The sequence below is a fragment of the Dreissena polymorpha genome, chromosome 2 (assembly GCF_020536995.1).
Source record: "Dreissena polymorpha isolate Duluth1 chromosome 2, UMN_Dpol_1.0, whole genome shotgun sequence".
Lineage (NCBI taxonomy): Eukaryota > Metazoa > Mollusca > Bivalvia > Myida > Dreissenidae > Dreissena > Dreissena polymorpha.
In genome coordinates, this window is record NC_068356.1 from 138,277,358 (window position 1) to 138,302,425 (window position 25,068).

The 25,068-nt window shown below is 34.5% G+C and overlaps 1 protein-coding gene across 1 annotated transcript; it reads left to right on the plus strand.

The window, feature by feature from the left end:
• The first annotated feature begins 407 nt into the window (after positions 1 to 407).
• Positions 408 to 10,510, plus strand: LOC127870122 (sulfate transporter-like). Its single transcript, XM_052412778.1, has 4 exons — positions 408 to 498; positions 618 to 756; positions 8,168 to 9,543; positions 9,705 to 10,510. Exons 1-4 carry the CDS (start codon positions 408 to 410, stop codon positions 10,508 to 10,510), a joined length of 2,412 nt encoding a protein of 803 aa, XP_052268738.1.
• The last annotated feature ends 14,558 nt before the right edge of the window (positions 10,511 to 25,068 follow it).

Consider the following 25,068-nt stretch of genomic DNA (forward strand, 5'->3'; position numbering starts at 1 on the left):
ACAAAATGATAGAGTTAGAATGTAATGCACATACACCATATCATAATCTGATGCATACATAAATACACCTGCAAAATGGGGATGCCTATTTCAAGATCAGATGATACGAGGTGTTTATGAGGAACAAATGAGCAGTGATTACCTTGATATAAACAACAACTGAGCACAAGCTTACTCTAGGCTTACTCTGCCTTTCGCCAAATGAGACAATGGCTACAAATTGGCCTATTTGGCTCAAGAAAAAAAATCTATTTGGCTATAACTTTTTTCTTATTTTAAAATTTGAAACGACCAAAAATAAAAGAATTTTGCCATAGCAAGGCAAATGTAGCTAAATAAATTTTTGAGCCTGTGGAAGCCTTGAAGCAAAAAAGTACATGGAGGAGGTTGTCTTTATCCACACCAAAATGGTTAAGCCGGTCGACTTCCACTGCCCTTATGGCAATATGTTTCCTATAGGCACCATTAAGGTTCCGGGCAGTGGTTTCTTCATCGCTGGTGAACTACTACTGCCCTTATGACGATCTGTTACCTATAGGCACCATTCAGGTTCCGAGCAGTGGTTTATTCATCGCTGGTCGAGTACTTCTGCCCTTATAACAATATGTTTCCTATAGGCACCATTCAGGTTCCTGGCAGTGACAATGTGTTTCCTAAAGGCTCCATTCAGGTTCTGGGCAGTGACAATATGTTGCCTATTGGCACCATTCAGGTTCCCGGCAGTGGTTTCTTAAAGAGTTCATTTTGCTACATCAGGTGCATATTTTATGCATTATCAGGTGCCAGTATTCGAATAGGTTTATGTATCCTCCAGCCTGGTTCTTATTAAGCGTAAGTTAATTTTACTCGATCACAAACTCATAAAAAATGAGTACACTTAAAATCGGTAATTTCTGATCAAGTCCTGGTGTAAATGATCAACTCCCGTGTATACAACACTATACAATATATTTGATTTATTTCTCAAGTTTACTTACATCGGAAACTCAGCCACTTAATAGGTCGTATCGGAAAAGACCTGTCTTCTATTCTAATTCGAGAATGTCATGACATCCATTCCGGCAATGTTCATAATACATTTCGATGGAATGTTCATATTAATAAAATGCATGACTAAATAGTTCTAAATTATCATTCACATGAATCATGAAAGCCTTTAAGTTGTGCATCCCCTTCCCCCGACAAAGTCAAGTCTTGTTCATTTAACTCCAAACAATGCCAACAGAAAGCTGAGGTCAGCAGTTGTTTCAAATGATATATCTTAGGCAATTAATTCATTTTGGGCCCTTTTTATTTATACATGATGAAATTTATTGTCATGGCTGTTTTCATCGCGTTCCAGTGGTGAATATAGTCGTTGTCTGCTTATCACCCATTCGTTTGTTAATTATAAGGAATAACTTTGAAGTAGTAGAAGTAGTAGTAGTAGTAGTAGTAGTAGTAGTAGTAGTAGTAGTAGTAGTAGTAGTAGTAGTTGTAGTAGTAGTAGTAGTAGTAAAAGTAGTAGTAATAGTAGCAGCAACAACACCAGCAACAGTAGTAGTAGAAGTAATAGTAGTACTAATCATAGTATGTTATATCAAAGCCTTGCTTTTGGGACGTTTTCATTGGCTGATAAATTTGAGGGAACAAGATAGTGTTTGATTGGTTGACTAACTCGTGGCCACGAGTTAGCTAAGTCGGGTTCTCGAGATGACGAAATTTCTCTCCTCTTTTATTTTATGCATTCTGCCTTTATCTACTGCACCGCTCTTTTTTTAATTGCACTCCGCTTTTATTTAGAAATATTTAGCGCAATTACTACATGCATGCAGCATTTTAGTAAATTGTATATTTAAGTACTTGTTCTAATGGGATGCGCAGTGTCAAAAGCTTCTTAAAAGCTCAATCTAAACAATTATCTCTAGAACTTAAGAACATTTCCACATCAACGATTTCTAAAAGTTTGTATTACGGATTTCGAAAAGAAAACCACAACCTAACGACCGTGTCGAAGTAAGACTCCCGATTCACTCATCAGTTAAGAGATAATCCGGCTATTATTTCGTAAATTTTATCCAATAGTTTATGTCCACAGGACCGTAACAGAAGACTCGCGAGAGAAACAGAGAACCTACACTTGCGCACCCATTGGGCAATTCTTATCTGTCATCGTCGTGATTTTCGCAAAAGTTTTAACAGCCGTTAGACATTTATGGTCGATTTTCTTATTAAGCGAATGGCAACAATTTTTTAATCGACTAGTTTGCAGACAAAATATAAAGCACTTACCGAGTGTCGCTGTTAAACTTTAAACAGGTCGTCACATAAACTTGCAGAAGATGTCAAAAAAAACAACATCATGGCGGCAGCCATTTTTTCCAAACAAACCAGTTTCGCACCATGTGGCAAATATAACAAGAGTTCTGATTGGCTAATGCCATAATCTAAAAATAAATGCTGGTCGAGCAGGATTTTTCTGCTGGAGCAGAAAAAATGCTGGTCGAGCAGTAAATTTGCAGCTCGAGCAGCATTTTGCTGGTCGAGCAGCATTTAAATGCTGCTCGAGCAGCATTTTTTCTGCTCGAGCAGAAGTTAAAGTTTCGACCCCTTTGGTATCCCATATATATGCAACATACAGAGTGTGCTCATCTGTGAAACCTCATATACATGTAGTATCGCTGTTTATTTCTCTGTTTCATTAAACGAATCGGCACCATGTAATGAACATTAAACGTACATTATTAGTATTCGATATTCATAATAACGTTGCAATCGAGGGAACACTTAATATTAAGCAGGTTAGTGCACGTTTAATATACAAAAACATAAACATAGGAATTAATTCTCCCACGCTGTTCTTAAGTTCCAAAACTTTTCAAGCTTTTAAAAGAAAATATCTTTGAGATACCTGTACATGTATGAAGAAATATTGAGGGACATTACAACTAGGTTAATAAGCAACCAGCTGATTCTTTACGTTAAAATTCGATCAGCAGTAAAATTTATGTAAAAAGAAGACCTTTAACTTTTCACGGTGGCGATTTGTCTTTTAATCACCAAGACATAAACTCTTTATCAACACATCTTCTTGAGTTGTGTTGTTGTTGTAAACTTAGGTTTATCAACAGACAACTGCTTACTATTGAGTTTGAAATTTGATCCAAAAAACATTTAGTAGAAAAAAGAAGATCTCCGATTATTCAAGGACGCGATTCCTCTTTAATCACCAGAAAAGTTATAGAGTATAAACAAATCTTCGTGATTTTATTGTGTTGTTTATGATTCACAATCAATTACTTTAATTTTGATTAATATTTTATATCATATGCCGGCAAAAGCGCATTTAATCTAACGGGACTTACAAAAATTGTTTGTGCTGATAAGTTTTTTTTTAGTTTTTAAACTAGCATTTGCCAAAATTAAGCGAGTTTTAGCACTGTTTCACTACTAGTATAATTTGTCATGAATCAATCAATTAAAATTCGGGAACGTATGTTTAGAGGTGTACAATTTAAAGAACATTTATCTATATGTATTTTGAAAATATTACAATAAATATAACAAAGTTTAAATGTCAACAAATCAAAACCAAACCAAAAAGTCATTTTTTTAAACTGTTGATTCTCAAGGGTGGCATACAATTTGTAAAGAAACAGTGTTTGATTTAGTGTCATCATAGAATGCAATATGATGTTTACATATGAGTTTCGCTCTGGGAACACAGGGTTTAATGCGTTCCCTTATTAGCCTGTGCAGACCGCACTTGCTAATTACGGACGACACTTTCCGTAATTCGATTTTTTCTAATACGAGACTTTCTTTACACGAAAAATACAGTCAGTGTACGCGGAAAGTTTCGTCCATGATTAGCCGATGCGGACTGCATGCATTAAGCCCGTTTTCACAGAGCGATGCTCTTCATATTGTCATGTATGCTTGTCAAAAGGAAAACAACAGCTCCGAAAACAAAATGTTACCGATGTACACATCGTTTTATCCAATTATTTTGTGCAATGTGAGTTTCTATTATGTTTTAATCTTGCATTTCAGCTGAATAATTTCACGTTAGAAATGCAATCATCGTAAGTGAAGGATTTGTTGGAAACTGCTATACTTATTGCCAGCGCATTAAATACTACTGGTCAATCATAAGAATTTTTACATATTTGTATCATATGATTTGTATGTGTATTTATGATTCGAGGTAAATCACTGTCATGCTTCTCTAAAGCGGTTTGTCCGCAGTCAGTTTGCAGCCGTGCTTCTAAAATGCGGTCTGTTATTTTCTGACTTAGTAAACGGCCGTGCATTTGTTAAGCGGATTGTTATATTAAGAGGAGGTCCATGAGTTGAAGCATATATCCAGCTAAATGTTTACAGTATTCCGCAAGTCCGCAAGTCCAAACACTTATCACAACCTCTATCGAAGATGGAATGATTACGAGGTTGGTGGAACAATCGTGCATACATGCCACTTTGATGACTTTTTAACATAGCTTTTCCCTAATATGTCAAATATCTAGTGTCATTTATATCATCTTTATGATCAACAAATCCTTACGTTCAATGTACGCTATATAGTAATTTTCATAAAATTTACTTAAAAAATGTCTACTTTCGCTTTCGTTCTGGCACGTGAAGCCTCTTGATCGGCTCACTTTTCTGGCACGGGTAGCCTATCTAGTCGTCGATTGACACTGGAATGGGGACACACTCCATTACATTTTAGGCCGCATAGCCGTTCCTCGCAACCATGGGAATGGTGTATTTTAAGCATCGCAATGATAAAATTATTATCTTTATCATGAAAGAAATTAATGTAAACTGTCATAAAATTCAAGTTCAATATTTTGACACCAGAATTGTCAGTTTCACAATAGTTAACAGAAATATGCCGTGTGAAGTCAAGATTATCTGCAGTATTTTGTTCTTCTAAAATCCAGTGCGATATGCGACACTCAAATCTTGATTGTCGCATGTCGACTTTAAATGTCGAGTGTCATATCGTGCGTCGCTTAAATGTCGTGCGTCGACCTCGAAGGTCGACACGCAACAATCTACTTGGCACTATCCGGATTCCGTATTGAACACGTGTTAAAATTATTGATAGTAAAAATTTAAAATGGCAGAATACTGTATGTAAATATCACTTTTAACGTATTTATTTGTACTAACGCTATCGGCTACATATTTGTGGTATCTTTATGTAAATGTATAAATCCGTCTGTAATGAAAATCACGTTGATAAATTGCTGAAATAATGAACGCATATTGGTGCCACGTGTTTGTAGTACATAATGCGAAAACCAAAGATTCGTTAAAATGCCACGAGTTCATGGATTATCTTGTGCAAGTCAAGTAACTTGTCGCCGGCTTGCCTCAGATTTTCAAAAGGGCCCATTTTAAAACGTCCTTTTAAAACGGCTTTTTACAAGTGGATGAACCTGTCAATAAGTATCATGCCGTCCCTGTCCATGGACTCGGACTAGTTGCTTCCTGGTTCACTGAGCCCTGGTCAAGATCAATTTTCAATATAAGAAATAATTGCGTTTTCGTGTTTTAGAGAGTGTTATTAATCAGTGACCACATAATGTCATACGTAGTTCAATGATTGCAACACGTATTGCATTATTCTGCACCATTTTTCATTAGTGAAAATACAATTATTTCAAACTTCATATATAAGATATGTTTTATACATTCAAAACTTTGATATTTTTTTTTTAAATAAACAACCCATAAATGTGGAGTCATATGGAATGCCCATAATCGTATATATCAAACTTAATACTTGTATGTTATTATTATTCGTAGTAAAATAAGAAATATAGGATTTAAAATGCTGATAATATTTAAGTTTTTTTTAAAAATAAAATAATACCTCCATCTACTTTACACTTAATTGTAGTTAAGTATTGTTTAAGTATTATCCTTTAGTTGACCACCGATATGTAAACGAAACTATTGTTTAACTATAGGTATATGGTTCTATAGTTAATATTATTTTTTTTATTTAGAGAGCAATCTTGAACTTCTCATGGTAATATCTACATTAATATACACTAGACAATTTAATTGAATCATACCCCAACATCGACCGTCTATATGGAACAAAATATAGTGGATCTGGATGGGTATATTTGCTCGTAGGAAATGAAATAGTATCGTACGCTTTAGACAACACGTGCGACACATTTACTTTAGTAACAAAACATACAATTCATTCAATATTTAAAAAAAATACCAAAACATTTTAAACACATACTGAACATTCAACATGACGTGAACAATCAGAGTACTATATAAGTGACCAAATTGATAATCTTCAACAGTAGACATTAACGTGTCTCTTAGTTGGAAGGCTTTATGGCACTATGTTGCCAACTCTTTTTTAAAGAAGTTTTATTTCCGCTTTGTAACAAACGTATATATTTACGCATATTCGTATAGTTTTATAAATAATTTGAAATATATTCTCTCCGAATATGGATGTATATGGGACACTTAAGAACAAAATGAAACTCGTTTTCAGTATTATTAAGATTGCAGGTAGTGCGTTTTCTATCTTATCTTGGCACATTATTCTGTCGACCGATTTCAATATGTTATTTGTGGGATGATACATGTTATTTGGCCAATACATTTTTTGAATTGTTGTTTACCCAACTTGCTTATTTATGCTGATTTGTCAAAATTGAGTTTTACTCATCTATATACACCAAGAGACATTGAGTCTTCTTGTCCTGACCGCCAAAGTTTAATATAGATATCGCGAAGTCTGATTCTTAGCTTTGGGATGAATGTTTCTATTTTAACCGAGTTCGGCTATATCATTATTAAATATGACCACACGATTGAAGTATAAGGCGAACCCGTGAGGACCAGTTTGTACGAGAATTGTTTACATTTATGTTATTCAACTGTTCATTAAAATGGTATTAAACATAAACTTTTCTCGTTTGACCGAACGAATCTTTTACAAGTATTTGATCACAATATGTATCTCTCTATGTACAATTAAAATCTACCAGATTTTGTATACAATGTAACAGTAGTTCTATAGGGTTTGACGTTTAGAACCCAATTACGAAACGTTGTGTGTACACGTTTTTTTTGCATGCGGCAATTTAACCTATTTACAGTTGTTTGAAAGAAATCTCGCTGAGCAAGTTTGCGATCCATGCTATCCAATCTTTTAATTAGCATAGCTATTAGGTCATTGTGAACAATGCCTGGTGGTATGAGGGATGACTGTCCTTTCATCAAGGTCCCCGGGATACCGTGCCGACAACGACGGATTGACCCAAATCAGCATGTTTTCTATGTTTCGGCGTTCTGAATAACATAACAACAGCACGGATTTAGATCTTTATGTTTAATTAACACATCTGTCATGTCATTGTTAACCACCTGCTGGGGTGGGGGTTGACCGTCCGTTAATCAGGGTCCCCCAGGGTACCGTAGCGACAACAGCATGGACACAAATAAGACTATTTTCTATAGGTTTCTAAATAATATAAAATAGCACGAGTTTAGATCTTTGCGAACGTACGTATCTTTGCGAGCGTACTTATTAAGGCTAAAATCATATTTACGTGGAATCTCTTATATCTAGGCGTTTAAACTGCTATGCGGTACGGTTTCTGCATTACAAAAGAAAGTCATTATGCTTGAGAATTCTTGAATAAATAATTATGAATTTTCCATCTTACATAATCAAACGACAATAGATATTTAACTTTTTTCAGTACTCATTTATTGAAACAACATCACCGTGCATCAAATGGGATGTGATCGCGCCTTCAAATATTGCCTACTTCAACGAGAATTTTATTTAAAGACAACCACGTTAGCGAGTATGCGAATTCGTAAAGAGTTATTTATGAAAATTTCATTCAAAACGATTTTACAACTACTTTCCGCACTATGACTACATTTTCGTATACAATTTATATTGATCTATATTTACAATCCTAACGACTTCAAAGAACGCTGATCTCCTCGTATCTTTATAGAGCACAGTGATGAGAACAATGCATGCATGCATAACTAAAAAAAGCCAAAATCTAATAAACTTCAAGGAGTAATTTAAACTCGGCAGACTATTTTTTGTATTTATGTTACTCAAGCACAATCGCCAATTTATTTCCATCTAATTCATAGCTAATATCTTCTTTTATTCCAGACCAGTGGAGATGGACAAGCTACAGGCAAATCAGGAGCAACGGTCGTCGGAACCCAGGCCACACATGCTCAAGCGTTGGTTCGCCTCCGTCCCGGAAGCAGACCGCAAATACATGCCAGTGCCAAAGGCGTTTAGAAAAGCGCGAAACAAACCCGTGCAAAAAGGTCACATCGCTCGTGCATTGGATGTAATATATAAACGAGTGCCCATCATTGAGTTTTTGAAGAACAAGGTGTTTAAAAAGAATGCTTCTGCAGATTTAGTAGCCGGCTTGGCTGCGACGGGTCTGCACTTTCCGCAAGGCCTTGCGTATGCCATTATGGCTGGGCTACCGCCTGGGCTTGGAATGGTCTCCACCATTTTGCCCGTGCTGATCTACATGATGTTTGGATCCTCGCCTCACACTTCCATTGGCACCAACGCCATAGTGTCTATTATGATTGGTGACATGCTTCTTGAGCCAAGCCTAAAGGCTAGCATGCTTGCCGCCTCGGAAGGCGGAATACCCGATGTGCATCTTGTTGTGAACAATTCGTCTGAAACGTACAAAGGCATGAACGCAACCGCAGCTTCCTACACTTTTAGCATAGAGTCTTCTAAAGGGTACATGGATCAAAGGATTGCGCTTGTCTCCGGAGCAACATTGTACATTGGCATAATGTTCTTCTTGATGGCTATTTTCCGCATGGGCTTCTTGGTGACATACTTGTCACGGTCGTTTATGAGCGGTTTCACGACGGGAGTAGCCGTGCACATATTCAGTAGCCAGATAGCGTTAGCTTTCGGCTTGAAACTGCCACCAAGCGAGGGCCTTGGAAAACTGGTGAAGTTGTACTATAATGTATTTGCACACGTTTCATCTGTGCACGTTCCGGATCTATTGGTCTCCCTCATATGCGTTACAATTTTGATTGCTGTCAAAATAGGTATCAACGAAAAATTCAAATTAAGAATTCCTATTCCAATTGACTTCATTTTACTTGTGGTGGTAACAATTATTTCTTATTTTGCACAGCTGCCTTCCAAATTTGACGTGAAATCGATAGGTGTTGTTGAACTTGGTTTTCATGCGCCTATTATGCCGGCCATGTTTCCGGTCGGCCCATTGCTGCTATACGCTCTGCAAATAGCTCTGGTCACCTTCTTCTTGAACATCTCGGTTGTCAAAATTCTCGCCAGACGGAACGGATACGAAATCAACGAGAACATTGAGCTGAATGCATACGGAATGTGTAACATCCTTCCCGCTTTTTTGTCCATTCTTCCTGCCAGCGTGGCGCCACCAAGAGCCTCTTTGCTGTCCGCTATGGGAGCAAAAACAACCATGAACGGTGTATCCACGTTCGTCATAATGCTTGCTTTGGTATTTTACTTTGGTCAGTTTTCGAATCCTGTCCGAAAGCTGTGTTGGCATCAATGATAATGGTCGCTATGAAAGATTTGCTCAAACAGGTAACTTGCCTGCCAAAACTCTGGAAAGTTAATAAAAATGATTTTACCATCTGGATATTCGCAGCCATTGCGTGTATTTTTATAGACATTCCGTACGGGCTCGCACTGGGCGTGCTCGTGTCCCTGCTGTCGGTGGTAAATCAGAGCCAACGAGGCTGGGTTTCCATCCTTGGCAAGTCTGACTCAGAGGATCTTTACATGGACTCGAAGCTATGTGGATCCATCCACGAGCTGCCGAGGATCAAGATTGTACGTATGGAGGCTTCGCTGTACTTCGCCACGGCCGAACAGTTCCGGAAGAACATATACAAGATAATTGAGCAAGACACGGACAATTATGACGATGACACAGAGGAAGACCCTGAATCGGAACAAACAAACATTGCGTTAACTGTTATGAATGCCGATGACAAAGAAGAAGAAGTCAAAATTGATGGAGAAACACAGAAACTAAAAAATGGTAGCGCAGACCACGGAGACGATGATGCTTCGGATGATGATTCCGACCAGTTCAGCACGAAGATCCTTATTATAGATTGCATACCGTTTAATTTTATGGACGGTACCGGTCTGGACATGCTGAAGCTGGTCATATTTGAGCTGAAGTGTGTTAATATCGAGGTCTACCTTGCGAGGTGCTCTAAGTACATGCTGCGGATGCTGGAAGTGTCGGACGCGTACGACGGGTTACCGAGGGAACACGTTTTCATTGACCTCCCAGACGCCGTGGAACAGGCTAGGAAAATTGTTGAAGGGAAACGGTATCGGCCACACCATGTGCACCATATCGTTGAAATGCACGATGAACAGCGCAAAATGTCGTTGCGCCAGACTGACACTGAGTATGACATGTCCATACACAGAAAAAGCATTTTCACTCCTCTGGCATAAACATTTCTTTTGGAGTGATTTAGACACTCCGTTATATTATGACATGGTACGAACAACATTATACGTTATTTGCACATGCGTTTTGTTAAGTTTCAGAAAAGGTAGTAAATAAAAAATGGCAACAAAATCAATTTGTATAAGCGTATACATTTCTTGTAAAATTGTAAAATTAAGCTCTTAGTCTTAATTATCTAAGTGTGAAGAAAATATTTGATACATTTTTTTTTAAATATAGACAGTTACTTTATAGTTATTGTTTTTTAACCCTGGCGTTAATTTTGTTTGGATAATTTACGTTTCTTAATGTTTTCATCAATGTCATCGATTTTCCTAATTGATAGTGTCTAATGATAGGTTAACATAGATAGGAGCCAGGTTAAACATATCGTATAATACAAGTGTTCTGATTTTCATGTGTAGCATGTTTTTCATGATGGTTCTTTAAATAGTCATTTGATGGGAATGTTTTTGTGAGGTCCGTTTATGGCATTTTGAACAACGTTTGAATTTTAGATATTTAAATGGATTTCACATTGTACACATTATGTTTCACCTGATAAGTTTCTGTAAAATTACAAGTCAGTTTGAAATGAAAGAAATAATTGTTTCGTTTATACTTTTTATGATTTCTCATTATGGTTAACAAAAACATTTCTTTTTATTGACAAGTTTTATACAAAATAATCACGGGACTTCTCTATGCATCGTGCTTGTGATTTCTTCCCCCTTTACACTCAGATTCAATGAAAAAAATGTAAATACTAAAACTAAAATAACACCAATTACAAGTATTTAAGAAAATGGTAAATATCAGCTTTGAGAAAAATTCGGTATTTTTTTTTTTTTAATCTTTTTTAACAGTTTTTTTTATGCGAACAACTGTTTTATGACTTTGCAGTGTAAACACATACGTGTATTGTTTTGTTATCACTATTAAATATTTTATCTTTTTTATGTTATTCGAAACGCTAATATACACATTGGTTAGAATAAATTCATAACATTTCCTTTTCATTTGAATTTGTTGAGAATTTTTTTTTTAAATGTGCAGAATTTTATTAATTCCGTATAATATTACATATATACATTCGTAGAATAGTGTGTACATTCATACAAAGTATTATGAATTTTATAATAAAAACAAAGTAGTATATAGCTTTTTGATGCGTACATAAATATAATGATTAAACTTGCAGTAAAATCAACATACATTCATATAATCTTATAATTGTGTTATAGTTCAAGTATTGTACAACAGCAAAATAAAACAGGAAAACACAACAACACAACACAAGTTTGTACAATACAAACTATATAAATGATGAATATAAGTATGTATATCCTTTAACATAACATATTGCACATAAGAAAGTTAAATAGTAAGTGCTAAATTGCATTGTATACGGAAAACTGATAATGTGTTGAGAATTCGATTTCATCGAATTAGCCAGAAATAACAAGGTTTTATTGATATTTTCAGTACTTGATGAGAAACTATCAGATTATCGCTATTTGTCAATTTGTTACGAAAATCAATACAGTAGATAAATGTTATTACATGAATTGACATGAATACGTTATATATTTTGTTTTCCTTTTTGCTACTTTCAAACAATTATTATTTTAAAATAGAATCTTGATAATGTTTTGTTGACGAAGTGTAAGATGATATTTCAAATGAATATTGTCAACAAAAGCATGTACTTTTCATTCACATATATACATGTATATATGAACAACATATAATATTTATATGCAAACTATTTAGATATATTAACATGTTATACAAACAGAGATTGTTGTTTTGTGTTTATGTTGCCCACCGACAATTTCATCGTAAAATATATTTATATATATATATATATATATATATATATATATATATATATATATATATATATATATATATATATATATATATATATATATATATATATATATATATACCAATATATAGTGCCAGTTACGCGGTCTCGGTAGTTTTCAGACTGTACTTACGAGGTCAATATAAAAAACGGGGTCTATATACAACCCCGCATTCTAGGCTCCTTTAATTACTATGAGGGGGGTGTAGGGGAGGTAATGCAATCAAATCTCACAATAAGGTCTTAAATCGAAAACCACAATCACGTCTGAAATTGAAATTGTATATACCTCGCAAATAAGTTCGCTATATATATTCCTTGTATAAGACGTTAAATAAATGGCGTGTTCATAAATAACAATATATAAGGTACCCTTATATACCTTAATTCGTGTAAATATCGGATAAAAAGGGTATGGAGATACAGGTTTTTTATGTGGGAACCCCATAACCTATTTCTAAATCAGAGACCCCGTAACTTGCCTTATGTGTGAATATATATATACATATATATATATATACATATATATACACACACACACACACACACATATATATATATATATATATATATATATATATATATATATATATATATATAAAGGGACCCTAAAGTCTGCTCATTCACTTCGTTTATGTATTAATACTATGATTGATGCTAAAGGAAGCATAACATAATCACATTGTAAAATTGTTGTTATTAAATTGCAACGTAAACTGTCTTTAAGACCCGCATGGTAAGACACTTGATCGTATAGACATTAAGTTGCCGAATAAACATCAAGCTCATTCATTATTATAGGCTTTACCATCGAATCAATGCGGTATTATGCGTAGCAACATATCTTAGCTAGGAGGGATATTTCAGTTAACCAAACATGGACACGAAATTATTGTGGCATGTTTTTACTTATAAAACTATTGCTTTTATTTTCACATGAATAATATATTTAGGGGAAAGACTTGAAGAAGATGAACATGTATAAGGATTTCAAGTTGTAACAAGAGATGCGTTTGTCAGAAACACAATGCCCCTTACTGCGCCGCTTTGATTTTTTTTATCATTTGGAAGTTACAGCTAATTTTGTCCATTTAAAGCTTATTACATCCATTGGACTTGTTTTTTTACCTTTAACCTTAAAGGATGACCTTGACATTGACCTTTCACCACTCAAAATGTGCAGCTTAATAAAATACACATGCATGCCAAATATCAAGTTTCTATCTGAATGGACATAGAAGTATTGAGTATTTTTCGAAACCTAAACGCAAAGAGTGACGGACAGACGGACGGACGCACGGACAGACGGACGGTTCGATCACTACATGCCCTCCTTCGGGAGCATACAAAACGTATCCTTTCGTATCTTTATTGTTCGCGCTGCTTGAATTGGCCCAGGGGATTTGATTCTGAGCAATTTTATAACTTAAACATTTGTTCAAATTTACCCTTATTTGTATAGTAACTGTACGCATCATAAGCCGTATAAAGTTACGTTGCCCATTGTTCTTATCGCACAATAGCAGCGTGTTTTCGTAATTTAAAAACAACTTTTCCTGTCTTGGATTGCTTATCATCTGGATAAAATAAAAAATGCAATATAATTTGAACTGCGCTCTGAAAAAACGGGACGTTATGCATATGCATTAAGTGTCGTCCCAGATAAGCCTGTGAAGTCCGCACGGACTAATTAGGGACGACACTTTTTGCCTTTATTGTATTTTCGTTAAAAAGAAAGAAGTATCTTAGCGAAACATCTAGTTAAGACAGAACGTGTAATCTAGGATCAGCCTTTGTGGTCTTAATAGGCTTATCTTGGACGACACTTGACGCACACGCATTACGTCCCGCTTTTCAAGAATTATTGGTCGACTACAAAGGACTTAATGTGCTATGAGGCTGGATGTTTTACTCTTGCAGGATTCGTGCCCCTCTATAGTGCTACATGAACAAACAAACAAACACTCGCATTCGCACCATGCTTAAATGCATGAAGTAGTCCACTACAACGAATTCCTCGTAGTTATACCCCCACAAACAAAGTTTGGGGGGTGGGTGTATATAGGAGTGAGCTTGTCTGTCTGTCTGTCTGTCTGTCGGTCCGTATAAAGTGCCCGCTCTCTAATTCAAGTTGTTTTCATCCGATCTTCACCAAACTTGGTCAGATGTTGTATCTAGTTGATGTCTAGGTCAAGTTCGACTAAGGGTCATGCCGGGTCAAAAACTAGGTCAAGGGGTCATTTAGTTCGTGTTTAACATTGAGCATGGTGTCCGCTCTCTAATTCAAGTAGTTTTCATCAGATTTTCACCAAACTTGTTGTTGTATCTAGATGATGTCTAGGCCAAGTTAAAACATGGGTCATGGCAGGTAAAAAACAAAGGGTCACTTAGTGCTTATTAAACTTTTTTTGAAACTGTTTTTGTGATGACAACATGCAAAATATTCTGTGTCAATACGGCATGTGGGTTTTTTTTTCACGTCTGTGACAAAGCTCTAGTTTAAACTGTTTGAAGACGTATAAGAATGCTGGCGAATGCATCATGGCTGTGTTTTCTACAAGAATTATGGCTTTATGTTTACGTACCTGGTGCACGAATTTTAAGGTCTGGACCATATATGCGTTTCTAATTAATATGTCTTATAAGTATTATTTTATATGATAACACTAGTATCGGTCACGTCTGTAGAAGGAAATAGTGCTTTAGTTTCTACTGGCATCGTGTTTTTCAGTCATATGTCTTACGAATAAAGTATTTTACTTCGTTCACGTTATCGCACATTTTAAAGAATTGCAGTTCGTACACGCTATCGCAAACCTTTAAAGGGATCTTTTCACGCTTTGGTAAATTGACAAAATTGAAAAAAGTTGTTTCAGATTCGTAAGTTTTCGTTTTAGTTATGATATTTGTGAGGAAACAGTAATACTGAACATTAACCATGCTCTAATATAGCCATTATATGCATCTTTTGACGATTTTAAACCCTAAAAATTATAAAGCGTTGCAACGCGAAACGATTGAATAATTTGGAGAGTTCTGTTTTTGTCGTTAAATTTTGTGAAACTACGAAGATTGCTTATATAAGGTATAAAATACGAAAGTATATGCACTCGGCGGAATAGCTCAGTAGGCTAAAGCGTTTTTACTTCAGGACTCTGGCAGGACTCCAGGGGTCACTGGTTCGAAACCTGCTCCGGGCAATGTTCTTTTCCTTTTTTTAATTTTTTTCTTGATTTTTTACTGGAGCTTTTACGATCCAATGTTTACATTTATCAATATAAAGCATTTAATGAATAAGTTAAAAAAAATGCCAAAATCTGTGAAAAGGCCCCTTTAAGCAATCTATATCTATAACAACATGTTTTGAACGGCATAGGTACTGAAAGTACCTGAAAAAAGAAGAACCAAGTGCAGTGTACGTCGCATTCCCAGTTCCATGTATTCCTTATATCTGAGTTACTGAATGTTTGTGACTACAATTTGTTCGTGATTACCAGGCTCGAAAAAGTGATACTTAGAAACAGGTCAGATCTAATAAGACATACAGTTTGTAATGACATTAGGAAGAAAAATCGGTAATGAAACAATTATTTCGAAATAACGAGGAATTCGGATTGACGTTTTTCGAAATAATATTGATCTACTGTATTTTTGTTTTAAGTAGCCCATTCTGTACACTTTGTCGAACAGTTTCACGACTTCTGAATACTATATCGAATAGTTACTCGACATATCGAACACCTATAAACTATATGGGCCAGCTGTATGATATACAGGACTTCTGTAGACTATATGAAACATCTACATGGTCTATTTGGCTTATGTACACTATATTAAACACCTACATGTCATATAGAACATGTGTAGACAATATTGAAAAGGAACATCGGGCATCTGAAAACTCTATCGAAAGCTACATGTGATGATGAGATTCGAAAAAAAAAACATTATCAAACAGCTAAATGGCCCATCCTACTTACGTACAATTATACACTCAACATGCATAAGACCTCGGAACAATTGTTCTTCTCATCATTTATTGATGTCGCATATATGATGAGTCGCATTGTTTTAGCTGAGATATCTACCAGTTATTGTACGCTGTAACACAAACAATTGCTCCACAAATCGGAGATTGGTATCTCTTACATGTCTATAAGTCAGGTCAACTTGGTATCGAAACATTTCGTCATAAATCTCTAAATGTTAAATAATGCAAATCTTGGGTAGATATAAAATGTGTGCTTAATTTGCATAAAATAAATTTGGAATTCGTTCATGCAAACTAAATTATCTGCATGCCTCCGCGTATTTTATACAAGAACAATTATGTGCGTATGTCCACTTCTAAATAATTGACGACATGCATTTTTCTGTCAGCCAATTGTGTATAATGGATGTAATTTAATGTTTGGAAATGTGTATTTCAATTGCAAGAATTCGTCAGAATGCAATTTCGGTCGGTCAATGTTGACTCATCTCGCTTTCAAACGGCTATCTATGGATGAGTGGAGAATGAGGAGCGCTAAGTATAAGGCAGGATACTACATTGCTATATAAGCTAGGAACCGGTAGGGCCCTGGATAGGGATGTCTGCTCAGGGACCGAGAGGGCCCAGTTTTGGGATTTCTCGAACTTTAATTCAATGGCTCAATTCAATATGCAAGGATTCTCTCATCAAAGAGCTGAATATTGTTTCACATGTAGGAGATGAGTTGTGGGAATCGTGAAAGATTGTGGACACTATTCAGTCACAAGCAAGACTGAAGCTTGCAGAGTAGAGCCAACGTACGTCAACGGTTGTCCAGACCTTGTAGATGGTCGAGCGATTGGTAAGTGTAGAGCGGAAACTTCTGGTCGCATACGGAGCGATCAGCAGCATCACCTGTAATCGAATTGAACGTTCGTGTGCCATCAGAGTAAATGTGGAGCATGTGACATTGATATTGCACTCTAGTGCCCAAACGATGCAGAAAACTGTTTAACCTGATTACCGATAGTGGAAGGCCGTGGTTTATGAAAATGCAGTTGATATTTTATTAGATTTTGAATAATTCTTTGTATTCATTATTATGTATATAATTTGAATATTTTTACATTTGTTCATAACTTCAATTTTATTAAAATTGTGGGGAAGTAATGGTATAAAACAATTATTTTGGAAAACGTCACAAGTGCATGACAACCTTGCATTCAAATAAACATTATTGGATGTTTCTTCATCAAACATGTGTATTATTAAAAAATGAAGATATATAATATTTTTACGGTGGCAAAGAGGTGACATTCACTTCTCTTTTTTTAAATTGCTCTCCTCTTTTTTCTAGAAAAAGATGAGTGCAAAACTAAATTAAAGCGACGTAAAATTAAAAAAAGAGCGATGCTTCTCTTGTTTTAAATTGTTCTCCTCTTTTTCTATCTCGTGGCCACGAGTTATCTATGTCGTGGCCACGAGATAGAAAAAGGAGACATGCAAAACTAAATAAAAGCGGCGTACAATTAAAAAAAAGAGCGGTGCAGTAAAAAAAGGCAGAGTGCATTAAACAAAAGAGAAGAGAATTTTCGCTATCTCGAGATCCCGACTTAGCTCAGCCAATCAAATTGTTTGTTATGTCAATTTAACGTTTAGTCTGGATTACCTGCCCCTTTGTATACAAAGAGTCAGCAGGTACAGACGAAGTTATAGCGGCGGCGATGGCAATAGTAAGTTAACTAGCAAATTTTAAAAGGTTGTTCGTTGTGCAAATTATTTATTTCTTCATCAGTATTATAAATAAGTATTTCAATGGTATGACTCATTTTCACGGAACGATTAATTGTGTATGAGATTTTTCATTCTTCATAAGTTGAATAGTTTTCGGATAAATAAATGGAAAATGTAATATCTGATAACATTAATTATATGGATTAATAGTACCGTCAAAATCCTTATTTTTACCAATGCTATGTACATTTTTGGCTTACATAATACAATTTATTCTGTTTAAAAATCGATAATGTATTTTTACATCCATTTAATTTGATTGTTTTATCAACGCTCATTTATAACAAACAACTATATAATAAATTTTACAAGCCACTGCTCATTCTAATAGAACTATTAACATCGTCCTATTGTACTTGCAATTTTTGCTATGATGGCTGAGAAAGCTGAGTTAAGATAATTATTATTGTAAACAATCGGTATTTTTTTTAAATTTAAAATTCAACTGCTAAGCAATTTACATAGTCATAGTACACAAGAGAAAGAGATTATGACACATGCAGAACAAAAACCTGTGATGACCATTATTCTAGCATGCCTAGCAAGCGAGCTTAAATCCAGATGCTTGTAATTTTCCTTGGTGGGATGATAATTCTGTGTAACCAAGGTCTAATTATTTAAACTAGCCCTGACACCACACTGCTTTCTTCTTTTTTCAGGTTATCAACAGCCAGTCAGTTACAGATGCATTGCGACAGAGACTTCGTTATCTACGTCTCTGATTGCGAACACATAATTAAACACCATTGGTCATAATGTAAGCATAATTAAGCTCAAATATTAAATATAAAAGTCAACAAAACTATTTGCAGTTTGAGCAATGAGCACAGAATTGAGCATTGAGCACTAACAAGATAGTAGATAATGAAGTTTTGATCTTCTGATGCAAACAAACTGACCTGAGCTTATACAATTTTATTTTGTGCTTTAAGTTCTAATCTGTGCTCTCAGTTCAAACATGACACAAATAATCCCATTTTTTTCTGGAGCTGTTTATTACCAATTGACAAAGTTGTCCTAAAACTAGAAACAATTTTCCTAATATTTTTAGCAAAATGTACACTTGTATGACCACCAGAGAAATGAAGGACTTTTGTGGAAACTCAACTATCTGCCGAAGAACTTTAGTTAACCAGTATTTTGGTTTTGAAACTAAGGAAGTCTAACAGTTTTAAATTTGTTGTGATTTGTGTAATAATGAACTGGGGATAGAATATGATTTTAGTTAACTGTCACCTAACTAAAAGCATACATATTATTATTACAAGATTCCTTTATTAATTGAATTTTCACATCTTTTTAGGAAAGTCTATCCTCGAATATTTTAAATATCTTAAATATATTTGATTGGATTTATTTATTTATCATTTATGTTTGATGAAAATGTATATTCTATGTTGAATTAATGCATATGTTAATGTGTTTGTGTGTGTGTGTATGTTAATGTGTTTCTGAGGATAGTGCGTATGGGTGAAAATGTATGAGACTGGTTCGGTAGTTAATAATATTAATAATAATAATAATAATTTTATTTGTGCACATTACAAAATACTACAATCCATATAAACAGTTATTAACAATTCAGAAATATCACAGATAGTCACCATCATAGATAGTAATACATATATATATATTTAAATGGTTTATACTCTGTTACCCTTTATCACACTTATTGGTCAAAATTAAATTATATTGAAATATAGATATAAAAGTGCACTGGATAACCCGTAAAGTTTTGACGAAAGATCGTACAAAACTTATTTCCAACGGGGTCCAAACCTGTCACATGTAGATCTGAGTGACGTAATATTATATCATAAATTCGTAATATATGATGGAAAAAAGTGACAACGGTCTCACAATGTCATATTATGGTATTAATAAAATAATTCTTGTTCTTAAATACGAAAACACATCGTATGATGATGAACTTGACAGGATTGCATAAACACAGTTTAAAAATGTATTACAAAATGGTTTACAGTTTAAAAATGTATAGCAATATGGTTTACATTTTAAAAATGTATTACAATATGGTTTACAGATCTAAAACCAAATGATAAAAAGTAAATAATACAGATACTCTTGTTTTTCAACTTTTTCCATTTCTTCTAATAAATGTTTCTTAACAAGTTTTTTTGAACGTATTCTTAGACTTTGTGCATCATATATTTTTTGGCAAGATATTCCAGTCTTTTATTGCAGTATGGTTAAAAGATTTGGAAGTAAAACTATCAACTATATGTACGTGTTGCGTGATTTATGTTTATAAATTAACATTTGTTTGTAACGATATACCATGTAGTATAAGTTACCTAATAAAGTTCTTTTCTGTTCTGTTCGTAATTGTGGTGCTATGCGTATTTTGGTTGAAAAATGATCAAATCTACCTTAAAAAGAACTTACTTACCGTATAAATAATTGACTTTTGACATATATAAAGAAAGTCAATAAAAAATGATTGGGTGGGGATACAAAAAAGAGGGTCAATCTGGTGACCAGAAACAAGTTATTTTGGCCTTTGGGAAACAGTTTAGTAATAAAAATTCATTGTCTATAACAATGTTTTTAAAATTCAAACATTCTATGTAATTTGAATAAAGAGTTCAGAACTATTAAGCATAATAATGTAACCCTATTTTGTAACGTCCAATTTCATAATATCACTTAATTTGGTTCTGAGAAATCCATGTGTGCAGTTCTTCCATGTTAATCTTCTTTACCGGATTTTTAGTTCGACTATTATATATGAAATATATATATTGGAGCTATCCTACTCACCCCGGCGTCGGCGTTCCTGTTAGCGTGCAAATGTTAAAGTTTGCGTACCAACCCAAATATTTTCAATGTCCCTTGACATATTGCTTTCATATTTTGCATACTTCTTTACCAACATGACCCCAACCTATAAACAAGAGAAGACACATCTATCAAGCATTTTATTATAATTATGGCCCTTTTTCCACTTAGAATATGCATATTATTGATAAATCTATGTTAAAGTTTGCATACCACCCCAAATATTTTCAATGTCCCTTGACATATTGCTCTCATATTTTGCATACTTTTTTACCGACATGACCAAAACCTATAAACAAGAGCAGACAACTCGAACAAGCATTTATTAAGAATTATTGCACTTTTTTCACTTAGAATATGCATATTATTGATAAATCTATGTTAAAGTTTGCGTACCACCCCAAATATTTTCAATGTCCCTTGACATATTGGTTTCATATTTTGCAAACTTCTTTAACAACATGACCTCAATCTATAAACAAGAGCAGAAAATTGTATCAAGCATTTTGTAAGAATTATGGCCCTTTTTTATCTTAGTAACTGAATATTTTGTTAAATTTTGTGTTTAGATCCACTTGACTTCTAAAGTATCAAAGCTATTGCTTTCAAACTTCAAATATTTTCTTACTATCATGAGGGTACTGTACCTGCCAAGTTCAATTTGACCTTGACCTTTGAATAGCCTTGACTTTGAAGGTCAATAGTAAATTTTAGTTAAATTGCCATTACATCTTTATTTATGATCAGATTTTATTAATACTTTGACAAAACAACACTTACCTGAATACCACAATGGATTCCACCCAAACAATACCCCATGCCCCAACCCAGAATCCCTGCCCCCCCCCCCCCCACTTTTTTATTTTTGAAAGATCATCTAATAAATGACGACACCACACATTATACCCCCCTCGCAAGCCCCACCCAACCCAAAAAAGAATATTTTTTTATTTGAAACATGGTTAAAAAATATAAATATATTTATTTACTTTATTTTTGAAGGACCGTCCAAACTTCCCACCCAAGCTATTGCAATCAAACTTTAAATAAAATCTTATTAGTTTGTTTTATGTCTTTACAAATGTTCAATAGATTGTGGAAAATATACCTGAACTATTACCTTGACCTTATTGAATAATTTGAATATTACCCCATGATGGCTTACGTTATACTATCAAGCACTCGAATAATCGAGCGCGCTGTCCTCTGACAGCTCTTGTTGGGACAGTGCTTAAACCTAAATGAAAGTTAATGTTGTCCCCAACAATTCTGAATTTCTTTCCACTGACAATGGAATCATCATTCAGTATTAAAATGTCCCGATATCTGATCCATTGTTTACAACATGCCTGAATGGCTCAGAGTGACACCCAAAGGTTTAAGTCTTTACACACTTTACAATATTCCATTCTATACACAAGGTGTTAAGTTCACATTTTGTGCTTTTTGGCTTTAACATAACATTTGAAGAAAAAAGGAAATACAGTTGAAACAAAATGTAATTTTTGGCATGTTTGTTCATTAGTTTAAGTCATTGCGATTATCTTTTGAACTAACAAGTTGTAACGACAACTCCTGGTATCCTGTATTCATCAACATTCCAAAAACAGTAGACATGACCAGTATAAGTCTCTGAACAGATTATGTATTCGCTATCTTAGAGGTTGGTAGAGACATAGCCAAGAGAACATCAGCTAACAGTGGCTGTTGCTCAAATAGTTCATCAATCAGTTCATGCCATTTAAATTCAGCCAGGTCACATAAATCCTTTTTGGCTAAAACACTGTCCTTGTTGTAGCATTCTTTTGCTGCATATTCAATTTCATTTAAAAGTTCTACAGCGATACATCCTCTCAATGGAGAAGACAATATATGCCCTGCTACTTCTCTTGGAGAGCTGGAACCTGATTGAAGCAAAACAAGTAAAATAAAAAAATACACAGAAATAATAATATATGATAATATTGCTTGATAAATTGTTTTTTTCTTTTAAAGAAATGAAAATATAATGTTATTTTAGCAAACATTAATAATCTATGTTTCTATATCATAGACTTTAAAAGTGTTTTATACATTATAAGTAGTCATTTAAAAAAAGTATTTGTTTAAATTGACTAAAAAATAGTCATATATTTTACAAAAACAAAATATCTGATTGATAGCCGTTTTAGATTTTTTTATTTTATAAAATCACCCACCCCTTTACTACATTTATCATCTCCCACTGTTTCTGTTGTGTACATATGTACTGCTTATGACATATTGTAATGACTGTTTTCTAAATTCAATTTAATAAGCATGGTTCATATGACATTGTATCATACCTGAATATAAAATTGAGTGCTCTGCCAGCAAAATAAGGAACGTATACTAATGTTATCACTGTTTAAGAATCATTATGTACCTGTTCTGTTTTTTTTCCGCCAAACATGTTGTTCATGGCAATTGCACAGTTGTTCCAGAAACTGTTTTCTGACTCGCCATCTTTTCGTAATTTCTGACTGTATTATTTCAGAAAGGATTTCTCTTCGATGGACCATTTGTTGTGTCTGGTTTTTTCATCCTAGATCAGTGATGAAACATGAAAATTTGAGTGTTTTATGGCAAAGCTTAAAAAAGGATTGATGGGCTTGTGCCAAAATAGTTTATATGAATGAAGACTGGTTTATTTGATCTTTGAATTAAAATTTAGCCCATGTCCTAATGCAAAGAACTTAATATTAATGGCAAAAATAAAATATACACACAACAAGACAGTATTCTATTAAGCAAACCTTTGTTAAACAAATATTAAATCCATAGTATATATACCAAATGTTGGTACTTGATAAGTGATATATCCAAAATGTTGGTACTTAATAAGTGATATATTGTGTTTTCAACAAATTTACAGTTGGTTGAAGAGATTTCACAATTATAAAAATACAATTGAATTATTATAGCAAAGAAAGTAGTACTTGAAAGTGAAAAATAATCACCAGTTTAATCCTTTTATGTTCATGTTTAGGTGTTTTTTCTGTGGGAGTTGATATTGCCCTCTTGCTTCCTCGTTTTTGAGGGGTACTTGAGTTTTTTGGGCATAGGCACTGTATGTGTGATCTGGGCCAGACCTACTCTCAATTACTTGGAACCAAGTATGATCCATCTGAAATATAATTTATGATTTGAATTATGAATTATGAATAACTTTGTCTTGAAAACCACAAACCATTTTTAATGGAGTTTAGAAAAGATATTTAGAAGCATTTTGCTAATCTGGGAAAAGCGGATCTGAAATTTTGACTGTGGTGAACCTGGACAAAGGCCTGAATACATAAAAATGCATTACTACTGTTAATCAAAGATAACCACACACCGCAATGCTTTCATATTTGTCACACTTCTCAAAAATACATCACAAATACAGTATGTTACCAATTTACTCAAACATCCGAAATTACACCATCTGTGTACTTGTCCGAAACATACTCAGGTTATGGAACATTAATTAACTCTAATATGCGGAAGAACTCGAAAAAAGGAAGAACGTTAACAGAATGAAATATATGCATTTCGATTGAAAAATGAATGATACCCCGACGAACCCCATTTTTAAACATTTTGTTAACTCACTATTATCATCGCGTCGACCATGATTCCGCCAATGCCAGGCTTCTATTTGTATACAGTAGAAGCTGGGAACCAGAATATATGCGTACAGAATATTTACACATGTTACTCACAATTTGATTGGCTGACTAACTCGGGATCTCGAGATCGCAAAAATTCTCTCCTCTTTTATTTAAAGCACCTTGCCTTTTTTTACAGCACCGCTCTTTTTTTAATTGCACTCCTCTTTTATTTAGTTTTGCAGTCCTCTTTTTTTCTATCTCGTGGCCACGACATAGCTATGTCGTGGCCACGAGATAGAAAAAAGAGGAGTGCTTTTTTCTATTTCGAGATCTCGAGATCCCGACTTAGCTAACTCGTGGCCACGAGATAGAAAAAATAGGAGTGCAATTTTAAAAAAAGAGGAGTGAATGTCACCTCTATGCCACCGTAAATTACCGCGTTATACTGTATTTAAATACTTGACATAATCGCATAAATTGCCAATCCCGTGTCACATGCGTACCACAAGAGTTTTAGAG